A 17,440-nucleotide genomic window follows, 5' to 3' on the forward strand; every position below is an offset into this window, starting at 1 on the left:
TGGCCTAACTCCAATTTAGAATTTTAACTTTTTGATCAGTTCTATGTTTTCCCATAACTATTTTAGAACTAGTAGAATTATGGATCACTTTCCCCAAAGTCCTCCTCCACTGATACCTTAGTTACTTGCCCTGCCTTATTTTCCAACAGAAGTTTAAATGTTGCTCATTTTCCAGGGGGTATATCCACATACTGAATAAGAAAGTTTTTGTGTACACACTTAAATTCCACCCCATCTAAGCCCTTAACACTATAATGGTCCTAGTCTGTTTGGAAAGTTAAAATCTGTACCATTACGTTCCTATTTTCCTTATCAATAGGTGCAATTTCCTTACATAGTTGCTTCTCAATTTCTCATTAACTATTAGAGGGCCTTTAATACAATCCCACAAAGTAATTACACCTTTCTTAAGTTCCACCCATTATAATTTGACTGGATGATGTCTCCTAAAGTACAGCCGCAATGTTATCCCAAAGCAAATACCCACTCCTCCTCCTGTCTTGCTTCCCTTTCTATAGCATCTATACTGTGGAACATTAAGCTGCCAGTCCTGTCTATTCCTGTCCTACATTTCTGTGTTATCGGATTATCCAGCAAGATCGCAAGGTCCCATTGCTTAGCTAAACTATGTTATCCGGCATTCGATTAACTGAACGAAATACTCCCTGCCCGTGTCCTTCGGATAATCGAGATTCCTCTGTATTTGACTTCCTCCCCTATCTACTTACAAACATCTTTCCATGATCCACTTATGTATCTGTCCTCTGTTTCCTGCTGGTTATTGGGAGAACTATAGCATTACTCCATCCTTGTGATTTCTACTGTCTTATTCCTGAGTTCTACCCATATGGCCTTGCTGGAGGTCCCCTCCAATGTGTCCTCTCTCAATGCAGCTGTCGCATTCTCCTTAATCAGAGTCAAGAGTGTGCTGCTGGAGAAGCAGGTCAGGCAGCAGGTCAGGCAGCATCACACGAACAGAAGAATTGACATTTCAGGCATAAGCCCTTCGTCAGGAATGAGGCTTGTGGGTTAGGGCTGAGAGATAAAAGGGAGGAGGGTGGGACTGGAGAGATGGTAGCTGGGAAAGCAATAGGTGAATGAAGGTGAGGGACAAGGTGATAGATCAGAGGGGGGAGTATTCGACAGGTCAGGAGGGCGGTGCTGAGTTGTAGGCTTGGGACTTGGATAATGCTGGGGGGGGGAATGAGGAAGCTGGTGAAATCAACATTTATCGAGTGTAGTTGCAGGGTTCCAAGGCAGAATATAAGGCGTTCTTCCTCCAGGCATCGGGTGGTAGCGGTTCGGTGGCGGGGGAGTTCAGGACTTTCATGTCCTTGAAGGAGTGGGAGGGGGAGTTGAAGTCTTTAGCCACGGGGCGCTGGGGTTGGTGGGTGCGGGTGTCCTAAAGAAGTTCTCTGAAACAATCCACAAGGTGGCATCCTGTCTCCCTGAAGTAGAGGAGACCACACCAGGTGCAACGGATGCAGTGGATGATATTGGTAGAGGTACAGGTAAATTTCTGTGGAAGGATCCCTTGGGGCCTTGGACGGAGGTGAGGGGAATGGTGTGGGCTCAGGTACTGCACTTCATGCTGTGGCAGGGAAAGGTGCCAGGAGTAGGGTGTGGGCTGGTAGAGGGGGTGTGGACCTGATGAGGTCTTTGGTAGTGGGGTCCGTTTGAAAGTGGTGGAGGATGATGCAATGTATATCCAAACAGACCCCACCAAAGATATATTTCCTCCCCATCCCCATCAGTGTTCCAGAAAGACCATTCCCTCTGCGACTCCCTCGTCAGATCCACACCCCACACCTTTCCCTGTGACCGCAGGAAATGCAAAACCTGCGCCCACACCACCCCCCTCATCTCCATCCAAGGCCCTAAGGGATCCTTCCACATCAGTCAGAAATTTACCTGTGCCTCTACCAATGTCATCTACTGCATCTGTTACACCCGGTGTAGTATGCTATACATCGGGGAGACAGGACACCTTCTTGTGGATCATTTCAGAGAACATCTCTGGGACACCTGCACCTACCAACCCCACTGCCCTGTGGCTGAACGCTTCTACTCCCCTTCCCACTCCACCAATGACATGCAGGTTCTGGGCCTCCACCACCACCAAACCATTACCACCTGACGCCTGGAGGAAGAACACCTCATATTCTGCCTTGGGACCCTGCAACCACATGGGATAAATGTTGATTTCAACAGCTTCCTCATTTCCTCTCCCCTACCCCCCCACATTAACCCAGTCCCAAGCCTCCAACTCAGCACCACCCTCCTGACCTATTACTCCCCCCCCCCTTACCTATCACCTTGTCCCTCACCTTCATCCACCTATCACTTTCCCAGCTACCTTCCCCCCCCAACCCCACCCCGTCCCATTTATCTCTCAGTCCCAACTAACATGCCTCCTTCCTGATGAAAGACTTATGCCCAAAACATCGATTCTTCTGCTCCTCAGATGCTGCCTGACCTGCTGTGCTTTTCCAGCAACACACTCTTGACTCTGATCTCTAGCATCTGCAGTCCTCACTTTCTCCTAATTCTCCTTAATCAGTCATGGAGCACTTTTACATCCCTCTCTATCATGCCTGAAGCATTTAGACTCTGCAATGTTGAGGTCCCAGTTCTGCCCTTCTCTCAGCCAAGTCTCTATAATGGCTCAAACATTGTAGTTTCATGTACCAGTCCATGCTGTAAGCTCATCTACTTTGCCTGTTATGCTGCTTGCATTAAAGCAGTGGCTGGGGAAACCTTTGCAAACAATTATTTGGGATGGAATCAGGAGATACGCAAAAAAAGTTGGGTTTGATTAGAAAAATGGATTTCTAATGGAAAGATAATGGAAAGAGCTACTGAAGATAATATTTATGTAATGGCATATAAGGATTTCCAGGAGACATTTCCTATCGTGCTTTACAATAGACCTGTGAAAAAAGTTTCTGGTCATGGTATAAAAGGGAACAATCAAAAACGAAAAGTGGATTTACAGGTAGAGGCAGAGGGAATGGCTCAGGTAATAAATACTTTGCAACTGTCTTTACAAAAGATGAGGATACTTTTCAGGCCATGGTGACACAGGAATATAACCTGTCACAAGAGGGATCAAAATTTGTAAAGTTGACAATGTAGATTCAAAATTAGCGAAATGATAGAAAACAGAGAGTATTATTTTTTCCATACTGGAGCACGGTCAGTACGGCATCCTTGCTTTTCCAGATATTTATTCATGACCTGAACTTGGTGTGCAAGCAACAATTTCCAAGTGTGCAGATGATAATAAATTTGGAAGAACTGCAAACTGTGTGAGCAATAGTGTGGAACTCCAAAAGAACTGTGATAAATTGGCAGAGTGGGCAGATAGGTGGGGAATGAGGTTTAATGCAGAGAAGTGAGAGGTGATACACTTTGGTATGGAGAACATTGAAAGACAATATAAAAGAGAGGAACAATTCTACAAGGAGTACAAGAGCAGAGGGACCTGGGTGTACATGTGCACAATCATTGAAGGTTCAACCTGTACAAGACACTTCTTAAATTTCAATAGGAGTATTGTGTACAGTTGGGTGCCACATTATAGAAAAGCTTCAGCAATGAGGATAGATTGAAGAAGTTGGCACTCTTGTCCTTGCAGAGAAGACGATCGAGAGGAGATCTGATTGAGGTTTTCAAAGTCATGAGCGGGCTGGACAGAGCAGATTGGGTGAAGCTGTTTCCTCTTGTAAGTGAAATAAGAACAAGACGGCATAGATGTAAAATGACGTGCAAGCAAAGCAAGGGTGATGCAAGAAAAAAAATCTTCATACAGTGAGATGTTAAGGTATGGAATGCTCTGCCTGGAAATATGGTGAAGGTTCAGAATTGCACACAGTACTCTAATTGTTGCCTAACCAATGTTTTATGCAGTTCCAGCAGATCTTCCCTGCTCTTAAACTCTATGCCTCAGCTAATAAAGGCAAGTATTCCCATTTGCGTTCTTAACCTATTCCGCTAGCTTAAGGGAGCAGGGGTTATGCACACCAAGGTCCCACTGATTCTCAATGCTTCCAAGGGGTACTACCATTTTTTGAAAAGGTGACCAAGACAATCGATGAATGTAGAGTGGTCGATGTTGTCCACATGGTCTTTAGCATGGCCTTTGAAAAGGTTCTGCATGGTAAACTGGTTAGTAGGGTTAGATAACATGGCATTCAAGGACAGCTAGCTAACTGGATACAAAATTGGCTGGACGGTAGAAGACAGAGTGGCGGCAGAGGGTCATTGTACAGACTAAAAGCCTGTGACCAGCAGTATGCAGCAAGCATTGGTCCACCGGGTCCACTATTGTTCATCATTTATATTAACGTCTTGGATGAGAAGACAGGAGCCATGGTTCATAAGTTTGCAAATTACATCAAAATTGATAATATAATGAACAGTGAAGAATGTTATCTAAGAGTACAACGGGATCTTGATCAACTGGGCCAACGGGCCAAGGAATGGCAGATGGTGTTTAATCTAGAAAAAATGCAAGCTGTTGCATTTTGGTAATACAAACCAAGGGCAGGACTTACACATTTAATAGTAGGGCCAACGAGAATGTTGTTGAACAGAGAACCTAAGGGGTGCATGTACATAGGCTTTCCTCTCAGTATTTACCAATTTTCATATCATCCAGGAACTTATTGATCAACCGTCATACATTCAAGGCTAAATTATTTAAACAGCAAGGGCCTCAATAATGATCAATGTGAACCTAACTGGAGCTGAAAGTGTGTTGCTGGAAAAGCGCAGCAGGTCAGGCAGCATCCAAAGAGCAGGAGAATCGATGTTTCGGGCATCAGCCCTTCTTCAGGAATGAGGAAAGTGTGTCCAGCAGGCTAAGATAAAAGGTAGGGAGGAGGGACTTGGGGGAGGGGTGTTGGAAATGCGATAGGTGGAAGGAGGTCAAGGTGAGGGTGATAGGCCGGAGTGGGGGTGGTGGCGGAGAGGACAGGAAGAAGATTGCAGGTTAGGAAGGCGGTGCTGAGTTCGAGGGATTTGACTGAGACTGAGACAAGGTGGGGTCAGGGGAAATGAGGAAACTGGAGAAATCTGAGTTCATCCCTTGTGGTTGGAGGGTTCCTAGGCGGAAGATGAGGCGCTCTTCCTCCAACCGTCGTGTTGCTATGGTCTGACGATGGAGGAGTCCAAAGACCTGCATGTCCTTGGTGGAGTGGGAGGGGGAGTTGAAGTGTTGAGCCACGGGGTGGTTGGGTTGGTTGGTCCGGGTGTCCCAGAGGTGTTCTCTGAAACGTTCCGCAAGTAGGGAGTCACGGAGGGAGTGGTCTTTTCGGAACGCTGATAGGGGAGGGAAATATATCCCTGGTGGTGGGGTCCGTTTGGAGGTGGCGGAAATGACGGCGGATGATACGCTGTATACCAACCTCCATATACAGCGTATCATCCGCTGTCATTTCCGCCACCTCCAAACGGACCCCACCAACAGGGATATATTTCCCTCCCCTCCCCTATCAGCGTTCCGAAAAGACCACTCCCTCCGTGACTCCCTCGTCAGATCCACACCCCCCACCAACCCAATCTCCACTCCCGGCACCTTCCCCTGCAACCACAGGGGAAATTTGCGCCCACACCTCCCCCCTTACTTCCCTCCAAGGCCCCAAGGGATCCTTCCATATCCTCCACAAATTCACCTGCACCTCCACACACATCATTTATTGCATCCGCTGCACCCGATGTGGCCTCCTCTATATTGGGGAGACAGGCCGCCTAGTTGCGGAACGTTTCAGAGAACACCTCTGGGACACCCGCACCAACCAACCCAACCACCCCGTGGCTCAACACTTCAACTCCCCCTCCCACTCCACCAAGGACATGCAGGTCCTTGGACTCCTCCATTGCCAGACCATAGCAACACGACGGTTGGAGGAAGAACGCCTCATCTTCCGCCTAGGAACCCTCCAACCACAAGGGATGAACTCAGATTTCTCCAGTTTCCTCATTTCCCCTCCCCCCACCTTGTCTCAGTCAAATCCCTCGAACTCAGCACCGCCTTCCTAACCTGCAATCTTCTTCCTGACCTCCTTCTACCCCGGCCTATCACCCTCACCTTGACCTCCTTCCACCTATCGCATTTCCAACACTTCTTCCCCAAGTCCCTCCTCCCTACCTTTTATCTTAGCCTGCTGGACACACTTTCCTCATTCCTGAAGAAGGGCTCATGCCCGAAACGTCGATTCTCCTGCTCCTTTGATGCTGCCTGACCTGCTGCGCTTTTCCAGCAACACATTTTCAGCTCTGATCTCCAGCATCTGCAGTCCTCACTTTCTCCTCGAAGAACCTAACTGGACACAGGCTTTCAGTCACAACAGCACCCTTTGAGTATCAACCTTGGCTTCCTGACACTCAGCTAATTCTGGATACAATTAGCCAGATTTCCTTGAATTTCATGGAATCTTACTTTCAGTATCAATCTCCTCTGCAGGACCTTGTCAAAAGCCCTGAAGCCCAAGTAGACTACATCAAAAACATCGTCCTCATCTACAAACAGGGTCACCTCTTCAAACAATTTAATCAAGTTGGTTAGACATGACTTACCATAACAAAACCATATTGACTGTTCTTGATTAATCCCTGCCTATCCAAGTACAGATTAATTATGTCCCTCAGAATTGTTTCCAATAGTCTCCCTACCACTGAGGTTAGACAGACTGCCTCTAGTTTCCTAGTTCATCTCTTCCTCCCTTCTTGAGGGACGGTATCCCAATGGCTGTTCTCCAGGTCTCTAGCACCTCTTCTGTGGCCAGGGAGGAATTGAAAATTGCTAGTGCCCCTGCTATTTCCTCCCTTGCCTCATTCATACATTTCATCTAAAACTTAAATTTAATTATAACACAGTTTTTATCCCTGTTTTCTACAACCACCAGCAAACACAAAGACAATAATTCATCTAGAATCCGACTATATTGTCCAGCTCCATATTGTTCTATATTGTTCTCATATTAGTTTTTCCAGCTGGGAGCTGGTGTGTAGTTTTAGTTGAGGAAATTTTGCTACAGCTTGTGCCTCCTACTTATGAAGCACCTTTGTGGTGAATTAAGTTTAAAACCAAGTTGTTCCTCTGGAAGCTTGAATGAAAAAAAACTTTTTAATTTTTTTTCCCTTAGCAACTTATTTCTGCTAAAACCTGAGGGAGAACCCAGCATGATTAGTGACTTGGTCAAATATGCGAGAACACCTGATTGAGACACTTTGGAACATTTTGCCTCTTGTCCTTTTGCCTTCAAGAAAAACCGCCATGGATGAAGTGGTTCACTTTTCAAAATTCAATCTTTGCAAAGAGAAATCAGTATTTTTTTTCTCTTTACCTGATGAGTAAGATAATATGTGTGTTTATTCAGATATTTAGAAGGATAAGTATTTATATTTTCATCTTACAAATTTTGCATAATAACTAAACTTGCACCTTTCCATAATGTGTTTTGTAATAAATCGATAATTGTGTTTATTAAAGAAACTTAATGGATTTTTTTATTCCGGGTCTAATACAGAAGACAACTGACATATCAACACTTGGATATAATATTTTATGTTGCTACCAGTGAAGTAGTAAGATCAGAACAACAATGCACTCCTCTGTCTTGGTCATAACAACATGTATCTGCTGCGGCATAACACGTGGAGAAAACTACTGTTCATGGGCTGCCAATTCACCAGTCTTTATAATCAAATTCTTCTCCATTTTGTCGTATTTTCAAACTTTCTCCTAAAATAATTGTTGTGTGCTCCCTTCGTCCTTTCAACTGTCTCCTACAAATCCACACTTAAACCATCCTTTTGCTTAAAATAACCATATACTCCTTCCACCCTCCAAGTTCAAAAGCTGTTCTTTTACATGTACAATGATATTTAAATATAAACTCTATCACTTTATATAAATATAAACTTTATCAAAGTATGTTTAAAAATACTTACATCTTGAAACAACTTCTTGTCTGCTATCAGTTTTTTAGATGACAGTGTCTTAGTAACATGATAAAAGGCAAGCAGTGCCCTATGCTGACGCAGATCATCCTGAACCTTAACAGATTCCAACAGTGTGGGAATTAATTCTGGCCAGTGTCGAGGGCAATCTAACCTGGCAACCTTAGCAATCAGTACTCCAATTTGCGTTGCAATCTGTAAAGATATAAACCACAAACAGGTTAAATGATTAAACTCAGAAGCAGTCCATGGAAAGAAAAATGCAGAACTACTGGAAAAAATATTTATGCTGTCAAATGAGCACAGGTACACAGAAATCATTAGCTTTCAGATTTAAGAGAAAATCTTTGTTCAACTAATTTCAGTCAATGGATAAATTTGATGTTGTTTGTAATAGGTTATTCGCCAAAAAAAAATTGTCAAGTCAGAAATGCACAGACAAGAGGAGATTGTGAAAATTTCGGTACTCATTTTTAATCAATGCTGATTCAACTGACGGAAAAAGATGATTGTTCAAATTGCATTGCACTTCACTAATGCTTAAAAGCTCAGAAAAGCACTAAAGTTACAACCTGGCTACGAAGTTAAAGCTTCAACGCAGGGTCGGAATTGTTCCAGATGGGTTGGGACATCAATATCACATCTCCACAAATGGATGTGTGAAAAGACCCCATGTTAAGATTCAAATTTATGACAGTTTCATAGTTAATAAGTTTTGTTGACTTTGGTTGAAGGATTATGGACACCTGGAATAATTTTTTTAAGGACATCAAAGAAAGGACAGTGAAACTTTTTTTAAACAACGAATCTTGAATCCTTAAATGAAAATCCCATGGATTCCAAATAACTGCTTGAATTCACATCAGGGAAAACACTTCACTGGTTTTATGATTGATTTTAGGGGTGTTCTGTGAGAATGGTGCTTTGCATGCATGGAGATTTTTTTTGGATTATCATTTGGGGAAGCTTGCTAAAAGGAAGGAGTTGTACGACTCAATTCTCTTATGACAATAGACAATAGGTGCAGGAGTAGGCCATTCTGCCCTTCGAGCCTGCACCACCATTCAATATGACCATGGCTGATCATCCTTAATCAGTATCCTGTTCCTGCCTTATCTTCATAACCCTTGATTCCACTATCCTTGAGAGCTCTATCCAACTCTTTCTTAAATGAATCCAGAGACTGGGCCTCCAATGCCCTCTGGGGCACAGCATTCCACACAACCACCACTCTCTGGGTGAAGAAGTTTCTCCTCATCTCTGTCCTAAGTGGTCTATCCCGTATTTTGAAGCTGTGTACTCTGGTTCGGCACTCACCCATCAGCGGAAACATGTTTCCTGCCTCCAGAGTGTCCAATCCTTTAATAATCTTATATGTCTCAATCAGATCCCCTCTCAGTCTTCTAAACTCAAGGGTATACAAGCCCAGTCGCTTCAGTCTTTCAGCATAAGGTAGTCCCCCCATTCCAGGAATTGACCTCGTGAACTTACGCTGCACTCTCTCAATAGCCAGAATGTCTTTCCTCTAATTTGGAGACCAGAACTGCATACAATATTCCAGGTGCGGTCTCACCAGGGCCCTGTACAGCTGCAGAAGAACCTCTTCACTTCTATACTCAATCCCTCTTGTTATGAAGGCCAGCATGCTATTAGCCGCCTTCACTACCTGCTGTACCTGCATGCTTACCTGCATTGACTGGTGTACAAGAACACTCAGATCTCTTTGTACTGCCTCTTTACCTAAATTGATTCCATTTAGGTAGTCATCTGCCTTCCTGTTCTTGCCACCAAAGTGGATAACCATACATTTATCCACATTAAACTGCATCTGCCATGCATCTGACCACTCACCTAACCTGTCCAGGTCACCCTGTAATCTCCTAACATCCTCATCACATTTCACCCTGCCACCCAGCTTAGTATCATCAGCAAATTTGCTAATGTTATTACTAATACCATCTTCTATATCATTAACATATATTGTAAAAAGCTGCGGTCCCAGCACTGATCCCTGCGGTACCCCACTGGTCACTGCCTGCCATTCCAAAATGGAGCAGTTTATCACTACTCTTCGTTTCCTTTCAACCAACTAACTTTCAATCCAAGTTAGTACTTTGCCCCCAATACCATGCACCCTAATTTTGCTCACTAACACCTATGTGGGACTTTATCAAAAGCTTTCTGAAAGTCCAGATACACTACATCTACTGGATCTCCCTCGTCCATCTTCAGAGTTACATCCTCAAAACATTCCAGAAGATTAGTCAAGCATGATTTCCCCTTCATAAATCCATGCTGACTCTGACCTATCCTGTTACTACTATCCAGATGTGTCGTAATTTCATCCTTTATAATAGACTCCAGCATCTTTCCCATCACTGAGGTCAGACTAACTGGTCTATAATTTCCTGCTTTCTCTCTCCCACCTTTCTTAAAAAGTGGTAAACATTAGCCACCCTCCAATCCGCAGGAACTGATCCCGAATCTATCGAGCTCTGGAAAATAATCACCAACATATCCACGATTTCTCGAGCCACCTCCTTCAGTACCCTGGGATGTAGACCATTAGGCCCTTGGGACTTATCAATCTTCAGACCTAACAGTCTCTCCAACACCAATTCCTGGCAAATATAAATTCCCTTCAGTTGAGGTCCTTTAGCCACTGTTACCTCAGGGAGATTGCTTGTGTCTTCCCCAGTGAACACAGATCTGAAGTAACAATTCAATTCTTCTGCCATTTCTTTGTTCCCCGTAATATATTCCTCTGTTTCTGTCTTCAAGGGCCCAATTTTAGTCTTAACCATTTTTTTGCCTTTCACATACCTAAAAAAGCTTTTACTATCCTCCTTTATATTTTTGGCCAGTTTACCTTCATACCTCATTTTTTCTCTGCGTATTTCCTTCTTAGTAATCCTCTGTTGTTCTTTAAAAGCTTCCCAGTCCTCCGTTTTCCCACTTATCTTTGCTATGTTTTACTTTTTCTCTTTTAACTTGATATTTTTCTTTCCTCGTCAGCCATGGCATCCCATGCCTCCTCCTAGGATCTTTCTTCCTTTTTGGAATGAACTGATCCTGCAACTTCTGCTTTATACACTGAAATATCCGCCATTGTTCCTCCACTGTCATCCCTCGGGGCCTGTAGATAACTCCCAACAGGGTCTTTTTACTCTTAGTATTTCTTAGCTCTATCCACACTGACTCTACATCCCCTGATTCTAGGTCCCCCCGCGCAAGGGACTGAATATCATCCCTTACCAACATGGCCACCCCTCTGCCCGTCAGTCTGTCCTTACGAAAGCACGTGTAGCCTTGAATATTCATTTCCCAGGCCCTGTCCACTTGAAGCCACGTCTCAGTTATCCCCACAACATCGTATCTGCCAATTACCAAAAGAGCCTCAAGCTCATCCATCTTATTTCTAATGCTTCGTGCATTCATATATAGTATTTTTAATTTGTTACTGCCCTCACCCTTCCCATCGACTCCTATTTCACTCAACCTTACAGCATGATCCCTTTCTGAGTTTTCTGCCTCATTGATACAGTTGTCTTTCTTGACTTCCCTTGTTCTAACTTTCCCTTCAATTTCCTTCTTAAACATCCAGTTTGTCCCCTCCCCCCAGCTACTTAGTTTAAACGTAGCTGTGTTGCAGTAGCAAACCTGCCTGCCAGAATGCTGGTCCCTAACCTATTAAGGCGCAAACCGTCTCTCTTATATAATTTATGCTTACCACAAAACATACCCCAGTGATCCAAGAATTTAAATCCTTGCTTCCTGCATCAGTTCCCCAGCCACATGTTCAAGTTCATTATCTCCCGGTTTCTGGCTTCACCAGCCCGAGGAACTGGAAGCAAACCAGAAATAACCACTTTGGACGTCCTGCTTTTCAGCCTTCTTCCTAGTTCTCCGAAGTCCCGCTGTAAAATGTTCTTCCTCTTCTTCCCGACATCATTTGTGCCGACATGTACCACCTCTGACTCTTCACCTTCGTCCTTGAGGATGTCCTGCACTCTGTCTGTGATGTCTTTAACCCTGGCACCAGGAAGGCAACACACCATCCTTAAGTCCTGCCTACTGCCACAAAAACCCCGGTCAGTTCCTCTCACAATGGAGTCCCCTACTACCACGGCTCTGTGCGACGTCCGACTCTTCCGCCCTGCCTCCACGCCAACTTTTGATTGACAGACCTGGCCGCCTCGCAGACCTGATTGTCCTTTATGACCTGACTGAAAGACTTTTCAATTCTGCATTTCCTAAACAAGTTGCATCTGCCAAGATCACAGAAGTAGCTGCCCATGTTTGATGATGCCTCTCTGCCTCCATATGCAAGAACATCAGACAGTCATCTGTACACCTGAAAACATCTGAACCCTTTCCCCTTCAAGAACGAAGACTTACTGGTTAAAAATGCTTATTTCCCAAAGTGAATTACTTTTTCACTTTTACCTCTGTTTGTGCACACACACACACACACACGTTATCTATAGGGATAAACATTGACATTTTCATATTACAAAGTGCATTAACCAGTTTGGTATTTCATGGAATAAGTTTTGTTTGAAAATAAATCAATATATTAGTGCTCATTAAAGAAAGCTGGCTGATAGATCTTTATATTTTAAGTTTCATAAAAAATAATTCTATTGACCATATTAAGAGCCAGGTAAAATCATTAAATTGATGTTAACTAGAAAAAGACAGCACAGTCCTCACATCTAGGTCATAACAAAACAGCAATAAAAATGTAATTCTTCTCAATTAAATAATTACCTGGTCATTTATTAACATTGCTGGCAAGAAGGTTTTGGTAATGTCAATGTACAATATATTTGAAGTGGCAGCATCAAGGGATAACAATGGTAACAAACAGAGTAACTAGGCAATCATTTTGATTGATGTAATTTTAGTGTGACGTGTACTCAATACAAAAATACTGCAGTACAGTGAAAAATATATAGTATTGCCATACAAGGCACCATATTAGGTACAAGAACCTAGGTACAGAATCTCATAAAACAAGGAAGAAAGAAAGAACAAAGTTGAAAGTTAAACATAATCAGAGTGCAAAACATACGAAATAAGGTTAAAAGTTACACACTGCAGATCTTCTTAGTTTTAAGTGGAAAACAAAGAAATAAAGCTAAAAGGTCAAACATTGCAGTCTTTCTTAAATGCTTAGCTACAGTGGGACTGTACTTCAGAGAACCACCTTGAGACTGGAAGTCCAAGGCGAGGCCATGCCAAGCCGACAGACTGCCACATACAGCCAAAAGGCGACAATGCAGGGCCCAGAGACTGCCACTGATTTTTAAACCATCAGTAGCCAGCACAAAGCTATAGTGAATTAAATGTTCACCCAACATATTAGAAGCTATAATGTGAAACTAGTTATTGAAGAATATGACTTTTACAATCTTATATGTATTCACACACACATAAGCAGGCATGGTGATTGTAGTTACCAAGGAATCAGAAAAATAACAATGTTCAACTATTCATATTCGCCTAGTTCTCTTTCTACACCAGGTATTTTGACTTAAGCGCTTCTGTATGTGTAGATATACGCAAACACATTACGAATCATAGAAATGTCACCATTTAAGATGATTGCAGCATACTTGTAATTTTGTATTATTTCTCATTTGGCCGAATGAGGCAGTCTTTACTGGCACAACTGTGAGATAGCCATTTATCACAATTTTCTTCCTCGCTTAAATGCTGACAAAATGGCAATGCAATTTCTTCCATGTAAAAGAAAGAACTGTCCCAAATAAATAATCCTTAGAAATCAGTGTGAAATCACATCACCAACCTGATTCACTGGTTCGTTAAAATTTGCAATAAGCCCTGCTCGCAATGAGGATTTTTCTTCTTCTGATATAGCACTGTAAAAAGTAAAAACAAATTGTTTTGACAGATAGCTGTAAATAACTCAAATAACGATGCAATAAATGCTGACGAAATACCCATATTATTCTTGAAATTATTTGTACTATATACAACATTTTGATTCTGGATTAGTGGTGCTGGAAGAGCACAGCAGTTCAGGCAGCATCCGAGGAGCAGTAAAATCGACATTTCGGGTAAAAGCCCTTCAACTGTATTCCTGATGAAGGGCTTTCGCCCGAAATGTCGATTTTACTGCTCCTCGGATGCTGCCTGAACTGCTGTGCTCTTCCAGCACCACTAATCCAGAATCTGGTTTCCAGCATCTGCAGTCATTGTTTTTACCTATACAACACTCTGAACATAGTACTAAAATGCTGATAATGATACACGTTTTACATGTGCAACAGTCGTCTGGTGATTTTTTTGACAATCTGCAAACCTTTCAGAAAAATCACAGCAAAAAAATTAAAACTTTTTCTTGATAAACAAGACCACCACTTTAACTTATCATTTCAAAAGCAAATCCTTATCCACCAATTCTTCTGTCCTCTAGGCTTCAGTCTTAAATTGGCAATATCATTTACTAACATGAAAGATTCCAAGGCTATTCGAAAATCAAATCTCGACAAATGCATTTTAAGGGACTCTAATGCTTTAACACACAGTAAAATCAATAAGATAAAATATTACAGTAGACAAATGACAGCAATACTTCCATGCTGCAGAAGAAAATATGAGGGGAGGCATATGAGGGGGCTGGGATGGAAAGTTTAACAGAATTGTCTCTCATTCCTCCACTTTAAGATCACGATTACTGCAATTAAGAATACCATGCTTAATTCTTCCACCGTCACCAATATAGAATTTCTTTTTTTTAATCTTTCCAAGGTCCTCAAATGAATGTGCCCTACCATAGGTACACTATTTCCACAAATCTGTGCTCAACCTCTTGTGCATGATTTTTGTCCTTTTCAAAGCAGCAAAATGACTTTTGCTGAAATTCACTGTGACTGAGTGAAGAATTCTCTCTACTCTTCCATCTTAGCCTTTCTGCAGAGGTTACTACGTTTGACCATGATGAGACCGGGGCAGTCAGGTTTGTGAATTTTGGATAGGAGGTAGAACTGGGCAGTACATTTTGTTATAGCTTTACATTTTGGAATCATCAGAACAATTTGCAAGAATACCAGTTCAAGGGGAAATTATTTCAAGAGGAAACACTTTTATTGCATATGGGAGAACGCTGATTGGTTGAGGCTTTGTCATGGAAAATGCATCTATTACTGCTAACTGACAGTTAACTCCCAGGCTTTGCTTAAATTTTAAAGCAGGTAGGTTAGATCTGATTGATTAGGGCATTTTCAGGAAATTAACCAGTGAATGGTTGGCACTTATTTTGTTGCACTGTAACAGGTATGTTGTATGTACATAATCTTTCCATCTGCAAAGAACAGAGCTTGTGTATTAATATATTATTCTAGACAGGGGTCAGTTAGCTCAATTGGCTGAACAGCTGGTTTGGAATGCAGTTTCCTGCACCAGCTGAGGTGACCATGAAGGACTCTCATTCTCTCCCTCTCCCCTCATCTGAGAGGAGGACAGTAGCCATATGGTCTCTGAGACTATGGCAATTTTACCCTTACACTTTAAGTCAGGGCACTGTTTAAAAATTAGTATTTGCCATTTTAGGACAGAGATGAGAATTCATTTTTCTCTTAAAGTAATTATGTAATTTTACAACTCTGCCTCAGAAAGTAGTGGTAGCAAAGTCCTTACACACTTTTAAGGCAAAGGTTCTTGTTAGGCAGGAGAACAAAAGGATATCATGGGTAGCTAGGAATGGGAACAGGAATGACAAGGAGCCTCTGCCTAATGATCTACTTCTGTTCCAACTTCCTACACTTATACACAACTCATTAGGCTAGGAAGAATAAGGAGTACTTACTGTGGAGCAATACGTCGCCAGTAACGATCAATTCCATTTTTGAAGTATAACACAGCAAGCCACCGTACATTTACATCTAATGCGTGATTAGTGAAGATATTCTGAAAGGTATAAAATAAATGAATTAATTTGTCTGAAGGACAGAGCCAGTGGTTTAAACTGTACAAATTAGAATTACGTGCAAGTTTTACATCAAAAATGTATCCTTCCTCTATTCTTAGTTTTTCACAGTTTTCAAAATCATCACACTGGGTTCAAGAACCAACAGCTTGCCATTACTTGCTGAGTTGGCTTTCAGATGAATTACATCATTCATCTATAAACTTAAATTGAGCCTGTCTTTCTCATACTGACAATCAATGTCTAAGTATAAAAACATTAAATTAGTAATTTCAGATACATTGTACATTTTCAGTATAAAGTCAATGCCTTTTTGTTTGTCTCTTTATAAAGTGTGGACAGAAATGAGGAAGAGCTGTTTAAAAACCAGTGTTTGAAAGAGAGTCTGTAGTTTTGAAAGCAAGTAACCTTGCAGTATATTCAACTATTATAGGGCAGCACGATGGCTCAATGGTTAGCACTGCTGCCTCACAGAACCAGCGTCCCAGGTTCAATTCCAGCCTCGGGTGACTGTCTGTGTGGAGTTTGCAAATTCTCCCCGTGTGAGAGTGGGTTTCCTCCGGGTGCTCCACTTTCCTCCCACAGTCCAAAGATGTGCAGGTCAGGTGAATTGGCCATGCTATAAATTGCCCCATAGTGTTAGGTACTTTAGTCAGAGGGAAATGGTTCTGGGTGGGTTACTCTTCGGAGGGTCGGTGTGGACTTGTTGGGCCAAAGGGCCTGTTCCCACACTGTAGGGAATCTAATCTAAAAAACAAGCATCAATTGTAGTGAGAGTTGCAGACAATTTGAGTCCAAAAGGGGCTCACAGACTCTTTTTTTTTGTTGGCAACAAGTTGTTTAGAAATTTTCAGGTAACTGAACAGCTTGGACCTGCGAACAATTACTAAGAGCACTTAAGCAGCAGAAGGAGCTGGACAGCAAGAAGAGGTGCTGTTCAGTTCTTCCCCAGCTCAGGAGTAATCTCTCTTCTCTCTGTTGTCAAAATTCACTGTAAAGTTGAAGAAACCAGCTTATCTTTTCTGCACAATTTTTAGATTACCTACAGCATGGAAACAGGCCCTTCGGCCCAACAAGTCCACACCAACCCGCCGAAGCGCAACCCACCCAGACCCATTTCCCTACATTTATCCCTTCACCTAACACTACAGGCAATTTAACTTGGCCAAACCTGCACATTTTTGGAATGTGGGAGGAAACCGGAGCACCCGGAGGAAACCCACGCAGACACGGGGAGAACGTGCAAACTCCACACAGAGAGTCGCCTGAGGCGGGAATTGAACCCGGGTCTCTGGCGCTGTGAGGCAGCAGTGCTAACCACTGTGCCACCGTGCCGCCCACCAATTTGTAAGCTGTGACATTTAACTGCTAAGTCAGAGACATTTTATAACTGTACCAGCCACACTGATCTCTCAACAACCAGTCGATGCAACCAGAGAAAAAACAACACAAGAAAAGTGCTGGTCAACGGAAAAGACATAAGGATCATCTCATGCCTGGCAACAAAGATGACTGAATTGT

General features: G+C 42.6%; 1 protein-coding gene across 1 annotated transcript in view; it reads right to left on the minus strand.

The window, feature by feature from the left end:
* The window catches only part of ipo11 (importin 11), a 471,218-nt gene that overhangs the window by 400,688 nt on the left and 53,090 nt on the right, over nt 1–17,440 (minus strand). Inside the window, exons 3-5 of the mRNA XM_043689427.2 lie at nt 15,800–15,900; nt 13,778–13,850; nt 7,957–8,160 (exon numbers count right to left, since the gene is read on the minus strand). Of these exons, the coding sequence (XP_043545362.2) occupies nt 7,957–8,160; nt 13,778–13,850; nt 15,800–15,900 (378 nt within the window). The remainder of the gene's footprint in view (nt 1–7,956; nt 8,161–13,777; nt 13,851–15,799; nt 15,901–17,440) is intronic.

This window comes from Chiloscyllium plagiosum, unplaced genomic scaffold (genome assembly GCF_037043375.1).
Source record: "Chiloscyllium plagiosum isolate Xiang-an unplaced genomic scaffold, Cpla_swu_hap1 HiC_scaffold_1, whole genome shotgun sequence".
Taxonomy (NCBI): Eukaryota; Metazoa; Chordata; class Chondrichthyes; order Orectolobiformes; family Hemiscylliidae; genus Chiloscyllium; species Chiloscyllium plagiosum.